Below are 14,780 nucleotides of genomic sequence, written 5' to 3'. Positions count from 1 at the left end.
CTCTTCCCCAAAATGATTTTTTTTTTCATTAATCACTTAAAATTATTTCAATTTAGTTTTGTTTATTACATTTACATTATATTTAAATTTGGTTATTTAGCAGATGCTTTTATCTAAAGCAACTTACAAATGAGGACAAAAAGCTATCAGGACAGGCACCCCTTCTGAGAGATGGTCATGTATCATTATTATTCCCTTAAGAAAATTAACAACGGTTTTATTGTAAGTGTAGGAAGTTTTTTTTTTTTTTTGGCATACTGATAATCTTTTGTACAACCACAGTTTTTCTACAAATACCATAGTTAAACTATCATTAAAACCATGGTTAAATTGTGGTAACCATGGTTTAACTAGTAACCGTTTTTTTTTTTTTTTGTAGTTGAATCATGGTTCATTTTCTAACGGTTCCAGTAGTAGTAGTTGTTGTTGTTATTATTATTGCGCTTTTTTATGTGTAGTTGTCAATAAATGAATAACTTAAATAACCCAAATACCTTAATTACTGAGAGAAACAAGGTCTGCTTTACAGTGACAGTGAGATCTACGTTTCTTATTAATATTCATGACTTGAGCCTTATCCATAGTAGGTTTCGTCGATTCACTTCCTGTAAGTTTGGAGTGGTACTCCACCCTCAGAGCGTGAGTTATGTGGAAGATAATAATAGAAATAGGGCAGGGTCCAGCAGACAAACGTGCTTCAACCGAGAGCAATTTATCAGTTTCGCAATTTAATGACATAAACAAGAACGACAGGACTGAAGAAACGCGTTTGATGTCTCGTAGTGAAACGGCTTGATACGATGCACACGGAGCTTAAAGATCAACAGAACTGCGCTACTTCAGAAACTACTATACGCTCCGATAAATGAGCGTAAGTTCTTCGGAAACGCTTTTTTTTTTGGACATCGATTAATTTTCGGGAATGTGATATCCTTTCTTCGAGTCGTGACGAGCGTGTGTGTGATCAGTCCTTGATCTATGCAGTTATAACATTCTTTTTTTTTTTTTTTTGGTCCAAACCTATATGCTGCTAAGTGGATTTTTACATTCTCATATAAAAATGAAAAGATAATCATCTTTATTGTAGGTTACCGGTGCTGATGACACCACATCACTATTATTTGCTCGTTTGGTGCCACTAGTATAGCTACCAGGAATGGCAGCTATGGAGTGTGCCGGTTGAGAAGCTGTACTATTTGGGTTGGGGTCATTTAACAAACAGATGAAAAATGTATTCAGATCTGGAGGCCATTTCTCTTTCCGTACCCTCTCTCTGCCAACCCCGAGAAATTATGGGAGAGAGCATCACTGGAGAATCCAGTGGCCGTGTGAATCCTGGTGCTGGGACCTTCTGGCAGGACCCCTCCAGCTGCAAGAGTGCCAACCCTCGGGTGATCAGTTTGCCCTCAGACAGTGGGAACTTGTTGACCATGGGTAAATGTAAGGACCGAGCTGTGCGAGTGGCCTACGTGAGGAACTCTGAGACAAGCCAACCTCTCAGTCCAGAGAACATGGCTTTACAGTGTCTGAAGGATGCTTGTGACATTGTGGGGTTTAAACTAGATATAATCCCCTTTGGGAAGTTGGACTTTGGTGAAACCTCAGTTCTTGATCATTTTTACAATGCAGGTAAGTCTACTGACAGAATTTTGGGAATGTCCTGCCAATAAATGTGAATGTAATTTGCTGAATTGGCACAAATATTGCTGTGAAAAATTTGTTGACAACTCACATGCTCAGTAGGCACATCCTTTTATTGTCTATTAGGTCTGTTTGGTTTTTTTTTTATCTGGTTTCTTTTTTCCAAGAAAGTTTTTAGAATGGAGTGGGAGATTGATACCATCAATATCACATGCACACAACCCAGGGTGGAGTGCAGTGTCTTTAACCTCATTTCCACTAGAAATGACTAGCATTTAGAGGCATTCAAACTTGAATGGAAATGAAGTTTTGTGTGCTAGCTGGAAAATGAATGTAAACTGTTGAGCAGCAGCAAAACCAGAGAGGCACAGTCTTGTTCAGATGTTTCAAAAATTAACTGTGTCAGTATAATCAGAGCTCTACGCATTTCCTTACAAAGTGTAATAGCAAATTTCCTTACCTGAACACCTGTTTATTTTTCATTGCAAAACTGTCCTCTTCCATGAGGTCATAACATGCAGTGACAAAACACTCAATTTGGGGTAATTTGACTGAATCATTTCACAGCTAGTGAGAATCCCTGAAATGACCAAATAACAACCATAACTGCTGTATAATTGAATGTAAAATAGAATGATAAAAAAAAGATAAATTTGGTAGTTTACTTTTAATGAGTATGCAATCACTCAGTGTCTTGCCATATCAGTACTTGCACGTTGATGAATTTTGCCATATAAGCGCTACTGTGCCTACATCTACACTTTGTGGTTATATTTACACCAGTGGACTTTAACTTTAGGCTGAGGGCCTTTTATGTATGAAGATTTATTTATTATTACTTTTAAGATTTGGAGTCAATTCACCTTTATTTGTATTGTCCTTAACCCAATACTAATTGTGTCATAGCAACAAAGTTTAAAGTTTGGAGTTTAACTGTCTTGTCTCTAAAAAGAAGAATTTCTTTTCTTTACACCTTTTCTCCTAAAGATTTAACATTGTGATTTGGGCGAATGGCATGTTACGTGATCTACAGGTGAATCTCAATAAATTAGAATGTTGTGGAAAAGTTCATTTATTTTAGTAATTCAACTCAAATTGTGTAATAAATAAATTAAATGCACACAGACTATTAAGTATTTTTAAGAATTTGGTTCTTTTAATTGTAATGATTTTGGCTCACATTTAACAACAACAATGACAACAACAACAAAAAAACAGCAATTCAACAAATTAGTATATACTTCATAAGACAAAAAAAAAAAAAAAAAAAAAAAAATATATATATATATATATATATATATATATATATATATATATATATACTGAATTGTTGGCCTTCTGGAAAGTATGTTCATTTACTGTACATGTACTCAATACTTGGTAGGGGCACCTTTAGCTTTAATTACTGCCTCAGTTTGGCGGGGCATGGAGGTGTTCAGTTTGGGGCACTGCTGAGGTGGTATGGAAGCTCAGGTTTCTTTGACAGTGGCCTTCAGCTCATATTCTTTTCTTGGTCTCTTGATTTTGATTTTCTTCTTGACAATAGCAATAGTGAGTTTGCTGGTCAATCAAGCACATCAACTCCATGGTCTTATAACCAACTCTTGGTGCTTTTGGCAGTGTGGGCAGGTGCCAAATCCTGCTGGAAAATGAAATCAGCGTCTTCAAAAAGCTGGTCAGCAGAAGGAAGCATGTAGTGCTTGGTAAACGGGTGCAGTGACTTTGGTTTTTAAAAAACACAACCAACACCAGCAGATGATATTGCTCCACAAATCATCACAGACTGTGGAAACTTAACACTGGACTTCAAGCAACTTGGGCTATGAGCTTCTCCGCCCTTCCTCCAGACTCTTAGGACCTTGGTTTCCAAATGAGATCCAAAACTTGCTCTCATCTGAAAAGAGGACTTTGGACCACTGGGTAGCAGTCCAGTTCTTCTTTTCCTTAGCCCAGGAAAGATGCCTCTGGTGTTGTCTGTGGTTCAGGAGTGGCTTAACAAGAGGAATACGACAACTGTAGCCTAATTCCTTGACCCATCTGTGTGTGGTGGCTCTTGATGCCTTGACCCCAGCCTCAGTCCATTGCTTGTGAAGATCACTCAAATTCTTGAATTGATTTTGCTTGACAATCCTCATAAGTTAGCAGTTCTCTCGGTTGCTTGTGCATCTTCTTTTTCTTCCACACTTTTTCCAATGAACATGCTTGGATACAGCACTCTGTGAACAGCCAGCTTCTTTGACAATGAATGTTTGTGGCTTACCCTCCTTGTGAATGGAGTCAATGATTGTCTTATTTAATACACAAGTTTTACAATTCAAATTGAATTACTGAAATAAATTAACTTTTCCATGCCATTCAAATTTAGGGAGATGCAGCTGTAGTTCCTTTTGGAAGTTATATCAAAGACAGACTCTCTGAAAGAGACTTTTTTTGTTACTGCCTGGAGTTTGGCCCACAGCACTGTTCTTCCTCCATCATTTGTGATAAGGGTTTGAGGTGTGCTTTGCTTTCTCTGCACATAATTCTATATGTTTCACCATAGTTTTGTCCTATTCATCATAGAATGCTGTTTCAGCCATGTGGTCTTTAGGTTTAAAACGTGAAAACGGTTATTTCCTGTGTGGTAACCTCACACAGCTCTTGCTAAGTCGCTGTGTTATTTTGGATGCTGAGATGTTATCATGTCATCAATACTTAGCTGGAGCCATGGTTTTGTAGCATGTACAAGTTTCAGAAACTTGTACTATGTCTGTAGTTGTGTACTAATGATTCCTTTAGAAATCCTGATAGAACCTTATCCAGTTTTGTGCACTTCACTAAGCTTTTTGAGCTTACCAAACCTGCACTTAATTGACTTCAACTTCGTTTCGACTTTTTTCCTTCTGTGAAACGCATGAAAAATTTTGACAAATTTGTCTATACAAAGACAGTATGTTGTGACCGGGGGTTGTAAAGCTCTGATAGGACAGAAATTCACCTTAAAAGAAGTACATTTTTTCATACAACTCTTCTTATACACCCAGGTTTTCTGAAGCCATACAACAGCAATTGAGTAAGATTCAGTGGTTCACAAAGGTGAAATCCAAATAATTAGCTTATCAGGCTGGCAAAATGCAAACTTATGAAGTGGCAGTTTAATTTTTTATACAATGTTTTACATAATTTTGAGATTATCGCGTGAGCTGGTCATTGTCTTATTTGTCATATTTAATTTGCTTTTTATATGCTACACTATATCAAACTTATTCTGTTCATCAGCCACCCTGCTGTTTAACTTCTAGTGTTAGACTTCTCGATTTTTTTTTTTTTTTTATGGAATTCCCAAGTTAAAACAGACAAAGTGAAGAAAAAGCATGCTGTAAACGAGTTTGTTGTAGGGATGTAAAATATAGATTTTTTTTCATGATAGATCATTGTTTAAATTAACGATCAATTAATCGATTAATCGTTAACCATAATGCTGCAAAATGTGTCTATTGCATGCACCCAGTCACCAGCATGACAGGATGTGCAAAAGCCACACACACATATAGAAACACACACACAACGCTTTTCCACTTGAATTAATGGGGTTTTAGTCTGAATAATATGCTAGTAGCAGGATTATAAAATGAATAGATGTGATTATGATCATTTGATAAAATGAAGAGAGTTTGTCGTCCCAGCCAGCATTTCAACGTTGAAACAACGTCAGGTACCATGGTTGAATCAACGTTGAATTAACTTTTGATTTTGCAAATTGGATCAATGTTGAAATCACGACATGATTCACCGCTGAAATCGCTTGGATTAACGTTGAATGAGGTGTTGATTTTAAAAAGTTTATCGACGTTCATAACTCAACATTGTTTCACCGTCATACCATGCACAATGTATAAATACACAATTGTATGATCAATTAGATCCTAGTTTGCATTTAGATCAACACTGTACATGATAAAGGCTAAAAATCAAATGACTGGCAGCAATGGCTTTACAATCAACTTCAATAAACTACCACATGCTCAAAATTGTAAAACAGCAGTTTTATTTTGGAAACATACTGTACAAAACAGATAAAAATAATCCCAAACTTTATTTTGCAGAGTATGCACGGACATATAGTTAAAACATGTAGAATAACAATTCAAATTCAATAATATTTAAAGGTTTTTGTCAAATAATTTGGAATATTTTTGCATATAAATGCGTATTTGTTGCAGCACTTGCAAGAGAAACCCTTGTACCTTTATGACTGAAACCAGTTGATCTTTTATTTTGGTAATGTGTCTCATTACAAGAAATGTGTACATTGGTGCAGCGGAAATTTGCTGAACAGTTTGATAAAGGAACCTTCAACCAGGGATGCTATAACAGGAGGGAAGATTAGGACAATTCCCAGAGTCCAACGTTTAAACTGTGTGGAATGCAGAATGTGAATTCCACGGAAGGGGACTCTGAAAACACTACTTTTGAATAATTTGTTAATATTGTAAACTTTCATCTGAATTCATTAAATAAGTGTTTAATGAGTAGTGTTGTGCACTTTGTTTCCAACCCCCGTTATTGAACTGAAAAGTGAAAATATTGTGTGATTTATTTTGTTTTCAGTTAAATGTATTTGAATATATCAAAGTTGATATTTTATAAGGATTTATTTTTTGTGTTTTAGTTTCAGAAAGCGCATAAGTGGGAGAGAGTGGAAGGGATGGCGTCAGAAAGGACCTTGTGCTGGGACTCTTTCAAAGATCACCCGAAGCACAACCACACTATATGCACAAGGCTGTTGGGTCTAACACTTTAGAGTCCCCTTCCGTGGAATTCACATTCTGCATTCCACACAGTTTAAACGTTGGGCTCTGGGAATTGTCCTAATCTTCCCTCCTGTTACAGCGTCCCTGGTTGAAGGTTCCTTTATCAAACTGTTCAGCAAATTTTCACTACACCACTGTACACATCTCTTGTAATGAGACACATTACCAAAATAAAAGATCAACTGGTTTCAGTCATAAAGGTACAAGGGTTTCTCTTGCAAGTGCTGCAACAAATACGCATTTATATGCAAAAAATATTCCAAATTATTTGACAAAAACCTTTAAATATTATTGAATTTGAATTGTTATTCTACATGTTTTAACTATACATCCATGCATACTCTGCAAAATAAAGTTTGGGATTATTTTTATCTGTTTTGTACAGTATGTTTTCAAAATAAAACTGTTTTACAATTTTGAGCATGTGGTAGTTTATTGAAGTTGATTGTAAAGCCATTGCTGCCAGTCATTTGATTTTTAGCCTTTATCATGTACAGTGTTGATCTAAATGCAAACTAGGATCTAATTGAACGTACAATTGTGTATTTATACATTGTGCATGGTATGACGGTGAAACAACGCTATGTTATGAACGTCGATTCACTTTTTAAAATCAACACCTCTTTCAACGTTAATCCAAGGTCTCCAGAACGACTGTAATTTAACCCGTGATGAAGGTAAGACGGTGAAACCGCATTGCGATTTTAATGGTGAATCAATGTCGCGATTTCAACGTTGATCCAATTTGCAAAATCGAAAGGTGATTCAACGTTGATTCAACCCTGTTACCTGACGTTGTTTCAACGTTGAATCAACGTTGAAATGCCGGCTGGGTCTTCATATGAGCAAAAACATCATCTGTCTACCAGTTCACTCTGTTGATATGCCAGTCTATTTAAACTGACTAGTGTAACCTTTTAGATGTTAAGTTGACTGTATTTTATTTTGATAATGAACAGACTGCAATGTAAGTTTGAATCGCTAGAATATACGTGCGTGCCAGGCACCGGCGCGATCGACAGCTGAGACAAAAAAATAATAATAATTAAAACCTTTTTTTCACAAAAGTGTTTACTTTCATTTGTGCACACACACTATAAAAACAGATGATTTGTGCTTTTATAGGTTTAGGAAAAAGTTAGATCGTGACCATGCCTTTGGATGCCGTTCGAGATATAGCCTTCATTTATGTGGCTTTCTGGTTTGCCGGTTACTTTTCTTCAATCTTGACAGTCTAACCTTCTAATTTTGCAGGTTTATTTTATTATCTTTCACTTTTTATCTCATCTCTTACTGTGTGTGGTAAACATGGGAAGGGAAATTAAAGATTTCATGAATTAAGAATTTGTTCAATTTATTCATTTGTTCCCTTATTTCAGTTAAACTTTGGGGTTATTTAGGGAACAAAATTAATGAAACATGGACAATTGCCACAAATTAATAAGTCATAGGAACAAATTAACAAGTTGTAGGTATGAACAGATATATCTGCAGCCCTGGAAAGCACAGTTATCTGATGAAATGACTTAGTTACTACATTTCTATTGCTTTTCATGTTGAATAACTTTTTTGTTGTTTCTATTTTAATGTACTTTTAAAGTTTAAATCACATTAAAAGCTTAATTAGTACATTTTGAAATAATGATGATGCATTATACGATCACTGTCACTCACAGCCGTTCGCACGTGTTTTGCGCATGAGCCGCACGGGGCCCAACATTAAATTGGTTTACAGACCATCGTCAGCCTTAATCGATTGCATCTCTTATCGACAATTAATCGATCATAGATTAATCATTGTCATTTGCATACTTTAAGATGCTTGTTTTTTTGGTCTATAGACATATCTTTATTTTTATTTTACACATTTGACTGTTTTGATGAGTGCATACAGTCCACACACAGTACATAATTTGAGCCTGCATGTTTTATCTATGATCAAAGGTAGCATGTTTTACATACTTGTAGCATTTTTAAAAGGCTTAAACATGTTTTAACCGTGGATGCGTAGGAGGGTACTTGTACTCTTTGAGTTTTTAAAGAAATAGTGGTTTGTAGTGGAACATAATCTTATCAAAGTTTTTTTTTTTTCTTTCTCTGATTACAAGAAAGCATTCATTCCTCTTGTGCATTATGCTTATCGCTGCATGGGCTGGTCATCAGATAGAAGTCTCCTTTTATTTATTTTTATTTTTGGTTAAAAAGTTGTGCTGTGATAGAGTATGTCTGATTTTGTGATAGTTGAACAGTTTTGTGTTGTACTGTACCATCAACAGAGTATATGAGGACACATAGTCAGCAAAGTATCAGTGGTTAAAAGAGAGAGAGAGAGAGAGAGAGAGAGAGAGAGTAGCATGTCTAAATTCAATAATATTTGTAAAACCGATGAAGTCACTTTACTATCCCATGAGGCCACAGGAGAGGAGTTGTCAATCACAGTGACTTGATGCATCTGTTCTTTGCTGTATAATGTACTGTATACTTTTTTGTGATTTTTGAATTTTAAAAAAAATTGACAAAAGAAAATGTGACAAAAGCTCATGCCATGTGACGATCTCAAAATAATGTCAAGCGTTAGATGAAACACTGGCCTTTTTGCAATTTGCAGGCCTGATTGGCTTATTATCATAATGACAATAACAACATGATAATATTGTTCATCCAGATTATCTGTATGCTGTGTAGAACACACTTTTTAACAGTACCTACTCAATGTACAGTATGTTTTTTACCTTTGTTAAAAGGTAATTGTTTTTCCATTGAACAAAAAAAAATGCCTGAAAAAAAAATATTTTTCATGTGAAAATTAGACATGGCTATGCCTTACAAGTGAGCTGTGTTGTTTTTATATATTCATCACTGCTTGGTGTGAAAAGTCAACTATAGGTAGGCTTTAACAATTCGTTGGATTAACTGCACTATAGGAACTAGCCTATATAAAAGGTAGTATAACAGGAACTACCTCTTCATCCAAACAATCAAAAGGGACTATATTTGTAAACTAGTTATTATAAATATGTTATCAAGATGCTAAGTAGCTGTAGAGAGATTTTGTTTCAGCTGTCATTCTGATTTCTTGCACTCTGCTGAACTCAGTAAATGGCACATACAGTAGGTGGACAGCCTAAAGGCCCTTTTTACGGCCGCACGTACCGCCGTCTGTAAAGTGCATTTGCAGCTTTTGACCACTGAGTGGTGCTTTAACCACAAGTTATCAAACAAGCGCATCAAAGCACATTTTCACAAATTTTCACGTCAGTATTGCCTCGCTGATGTGTTACATTTGACTGCTTCAGTCACGGAAAATTAAAGAAAAACACTATAGTTAAAATATTTAATATATTTAATATGTAATATTCACAGATGAACGTTTGGTACTTATGAAGTTATGTGCATTTCTTAGAATGAATTCAAGCAGGATAAATGTCAATCTTGTGCCTTAGCCTGTGCTTATATTTTCTCTAAGCTACATGGTATTAAACCATATTTAATATTTTATACATTTAAAAGGTGTGCAGTATTATTTATATTATATGAATTATGTGTTATATTATTCAAAATATTTGATTTATCTATTTTAGGGTGATAGGCTACATGGATTAATATGCAATGTCAATATTTTCATATATTATGCCTATATTATAATTTATATTTTAAAATCCCTTTAATAAAACAACATGCATTTTTTATTTGTTACAAGTCCTTTATTTTGAAAGATAACTCCTTGGGAAAAAGACATTTGTCTGTAAACTGATTAAGAAATTGTTGCATGTTTAAACGTGAAGCACTTTATAATTTCGTTCACATTATTTATGCCTAATTAGCCTAAAACAAGAAAAGAATAAATTAAACCTGCACGATTTAGCTAAATCTTTGATCAATCTTTAAAATCAATATTCAAATGACAAAGAAATATTTCAAAACAAGTTTTAATATAGTTATAAATTTATAACTGAGACAAGATGATAAAAAAAACTGTAATGTTATTGCCTTAATGCTGGAAAGACCTTTATTTTATTATTATTATTTTTTAATTATTATTTGTCAATACTAGCCCATCATGCATCTAACCATCCACTCAGCGTTAAGAGCTGTTCAGATTCAAACTGGCAGCTCCGCAGTGAGTCAGTGCCACGGACGGAGGACAGAGCAAGTGGAAATCTATTTTTTAGTCTATATTTCCATCTCGTTATGCCACTGGTTTAGGTTTTTTATTTCTTATATAACTTATTTGTAAATAGAGCAGTCACTGTCTGTATCTACATCGGACGAGAGAGTTGTCATTCGTGCCCCACTGCACTAAAAGTGTGTCTAAACTTAATGACATCACACTATAGTGTCAAATCATCCGAACACAGTCACGCCACTTGTGTCCGGTATAGACCTGGCGTGCATTTTTCAATGGGTTATGATACAGCCCTGCTTGTTTTTAATGTTTTTATTAAATATCTGTATTGACTGCATGGTCATATCATCGTATTATTTACGGCAGCAGAGTCTGTGAGAGTAGCTAGAGCAGCAACAACTTCCTTCCGTGCTCAGAGCATCAGCTCCACGCGCACTGATACTAGAAACACGCTCCGCCTTTCAGTATATTATTTCAGTATGTTTGAAATGTTATGATCATAGCCTATAAAAAAATAATAATAATAAAAAAAAATAACAATAATAGGAGAGTTTCAAAGTGGCTTAGGCTATTGTGTGTAAACTTTTTTCCCTATCACATGCCAAACTTATAACATTGTAAGCATAAAATCTTTAATTGCTGCTTTCTGCTGTGAAAATTTTGTTTGCTAGGAAAATAACAGTACATTTTTGTCAGTTATTTTATCTAAACAGATCGATGAATTTCTTCAAGATTTCAACTCAGCCTACTGATAATGCAGTAGCACTGTAAGATTACATTTGTTTGTTTAACATGAATTCATGAAATTGCATAGGTAAAATGTGAATTAATATTCATATTCAAGTGTTTGTGCAAAAATTATTATTGCGCATTAATGACAGGGTGCATTAATATTCAACATTCAACAATCTGTGAATGTTGCATTTCTCTCGTCGGAGAGAGCCAGCACTGTGAATTTCATCTTGCAGCCGACAAGAAAACATTTGTTTATTAATAATTAAAATTAAAATTAAAATGTCTAATTTTTCACAATTATTAGGTTACTTCTGCATGTGCTTTGTGGCAAACTTAATGCATGTGCTTAAGCGCGGAATATATTAAGACTTGATTATGTAAATTTAATATAGTTGAATATAACAAGTGAACGACTAGAATTAGAAAAATCTTACGTGGGGGCAGATCATTTTTTAGTCTAAAACCAAAACAACAGTCCTATATAAACCAGTTCAGCAAGTTAAAGCCTCATAAGACACTGTCCATATGAAAGAGCAAGAGATTCACACCTTTATCTCAACCCCTACAAGTCTTACATAACTACCCCCAAAAACCCAACCCCCTCCAGCTGAACAAAATTCGGTCTGTGTTTTGGCTCAGAGGAACGCGTGCGGGTCTCCGAGGCTTCACTGTCTGCGGTTTGACTTAACTGAATCAGATTGAGTCGAATACAACTTATTGATCACGAGCCCAACATTTAGCAAGGCAGGAAAACATTCATTCTAATTTAAGGAAGACGTATTTCATTGAGCTAATGCTGTTAAAGAGAGAGAGAGAGAGACTAGTCTAGGGCTATTCTTAAACTTGGAGCTCATTATATTGAAGTACAAATCCAAATTTTATGAATAATGAAATGTTATGAAAAGTATGCATTTTATTTTTTCACATGTTGTATGGTTGAAATAATATTTTAGTTCACAACTTTAAATTCCATTAAAAAAAATGCTTTATTGGCTAACGTTTCATAAACCTTCAGTTGTTATACTCTAAAATCCAATGCAATTTTTGATTTCACAGTATTTTCACCTCCTAAATCACTAACCTTTAAAGTCACAATTCTATAATGGTCAAATTTACTCGGGCCAATGGTATTTTTTAATGACATTTTATTATTTATTTCTTTCTTTTTGAATAATTGTAGCCTACATAAATAGGTAAAGTAAAACAAATATTTGGATCGTCCCTTATTTTTTCCCTTATTTTCTTAAAGTATAAACACTTATTTTCTACAAGAATAAACATGATAACATATTAGTAATTCATATAGAAATAATTTAAGCAGTTAAAACCTATTTTAAACTTGAATGCTATAAAAAAAAAACTAAAAATAATAATAATTTAAAGCTAAGCATAAGGTAAGGTTGGGCTTTCTCATTCTCTCACTCGGGAGAAATCCGTTTCCAAATTCGTGATGTTGCCCATTTGAAGCTTAACTATTATTCATGAGGTAAAATAGGCTTTGTAGTTCATGCCTGTTTCAGTATCGATTAAAAAAAAAAAAAAAAAAAAAAAAAAAAAAAAAAAAAAAAAAAATATATATATATACATATATATATATATATATATATATATATATATATATATATATATATATATATAGCAAAACTGCAAAACAGCTGATGTAGGGTTTGGTTGGATAGTGGAGATAGAGGAAACTGTTTCATGACATTTTTTTAGTAACACAACTGTCTGTAATGTTTCGTAATCGCATCACAAGTGTAAGGAGAAAAAGAAAACGCTGGAGTGAAATCACCTCAGTTTTGAATGCACCGGGTGAGTGCACAAAGTGCTAGCACGCTAAAAAAATAATAATAATAATAAACATTTAATACATAAATAAGTGATGATCTGCTGCATGAGATTGCGTGAGGCGCTCCCTCTGGCATCATAATCTTAATGATATCTTGCAGTGTGTGATGTGTCATGATGTTCAAATTTTGTAGTGTGTGTATGTCTAATATTTGAGGGAAGTTAATCTGCAAGATTTTAAAACTCCTGTAGTGTTAGCCAGGCTTAAGTGTACCGAATGACTGAGATTTTTCACAATCACCGTTGTAATAATATAAGAAAAATTCAACCTCATTCATTTAACAGCATTTTATTTAGTAATTATAGAAAATTGTAAAGTTGTAGCCTACTTTAAATTGCTTGGTGTTTGGTCCATTACTAAAAGCAAATATATATATATTTTTTACTATAACAATAGTTTCAGAATTTTCTTGCTATCTAAGCACTAGAAAAGTTCAACTACCAAACAATTGAATTTGAACTTGGTATGCAATAATACAGGATACTGTCAATTGCATTACAGAATTGGAACTGACCTTATTTGACATATTATAGCAGTTTTTTATTTTTTTTTTGTCTTCTGAAACAAGATTTTCTCTACTTCTCGTAGATAGTTGTAATAATAATAATAAATATAATAATAATAAATAATAATACTGCAGTTCTCATCCACGCACTAGTCACCTCATGTATAGACTACTACAATGCTCTTCTCACAGGTATCCCCTCCAAATTGCTGCATAAGCTTCAACTGGTTCAGAATTCTGCAGCTCATGTTCTCTCTAGAACACCTTATACTGACGACATTCCTCCGGTTCTCCAGCAATTGCACAATACCTTACTCAACTTCTCCAGGATTACATGGAGACATCTTCAATTTCTCTTGTGGTACCTCGGATTTGACTTACTACTATGGGTGCCAGATCTTTTAGTTATGTTGCCCCCCGCCTATGGAACTCTCTTACCCTCAGTGTTCAAGACCTGTATATTGCTTGTAAGGTGACCTTGGGGGTTCTGAAAGACGCCATGAAATAAAATGTTTATTATTATTATTATTATTATTATTATTGTTATAAACATGTTGGGGACCTGCATTAATGGAAGGGGGCACAATGGTGCTTTTGGGGTGGCCGGTGGAATCACCAACTGACATTCACGACAAGCCGCGCACCACCTGCGCACATTCTCGTGAATGCCCGGCCAGAAGAAGCGGGCCATGAGACGGTTTAGTGTAGCCGCTTGCCCTAAATGCCCGGCCATTGGATTACAATGAGCCGCCTGGAAAAGCATTTCCCTACAGCTTCTAGGTCAGCCTATCTTTTAAAATTGAAAAATAAGGATAAGAGAGCGGTTGGTCAGGGTGGAGAAGCTGCCCGTCGATCGAACGAACCTGGTCAAAAGCATTTTTCAGCGTTTCATCGCGGGACTGTTCCAGGGGAAAATCATCGCGCTCAGGGAGGATGTTCCGCTCGAGAGCACTCGGTTCCCCTGCAACAGGCTCCGGAGGTTCCGGTTCAGCCTCTCGCGCCTGCGCAACCGCTTCTCTAGCCCTCTCTTGTTTCCCCCAAGAGACATCCGAACACAAATACCCCAATAATTTATTAAACGCGGGCCAATTCGTACCCAAAATTATGGTACGCTTGAGGTCCTGGTAGGCC

At 35.2% G+C, this 14,780-nt stretch overlaps 1 protein-coding gene across 2 annotated transcripts in view; it reads left to right on the top strand.

Annotated features, from left to right (window-relative positions):
* Positions 1-627: 627 nt before the first annotated feature.
* The window catches only part of LOC127938309 (mitogen-activated protein kinase kinase kinase 5), a 61,244-nt gene continuing 47,091 nt past the window's right edge, over positions 628-14,780 (top strand). The window contains exon 1 of one of the 2 annotated variants that reach the window (XM_052534836.1): positions 628-1,629. In XM_052534836.1, the coding sequence (XP_052390796.1) occupies positions 1,230-1,629 (400 nt within the window). In that variant the 5' untranslated portion in view covers positions 628-1,229. The remainder of the gene's footprint in view (positions 1,630-14,780) is intronic. The other variant, XM_052534837.1, reaches the window with a different exon arrangement.

The sequence above is a fragment of the Carassius gibelio genome, chromosome A20 (assembly GCF_023724105.1).
Source record: "Carassius gibelio isolate Cgi1373 ecotype wild population from Czech Republic chromosome A20, carGib1.2-hapl.c, whole genome shotgun sequence".
In the NCBI taxonomy this organism is placed as follows: Eukaryota; Metazoa; Chordata; class Actinopteri; order Cypriniformes; family Cyprinidae; genus Carassius; species Carassius gibelio.
Note: the sequence above shows the minus strand (reverse complement) of the source record. Positions and strands in the feature narration are given on the sequence as shown.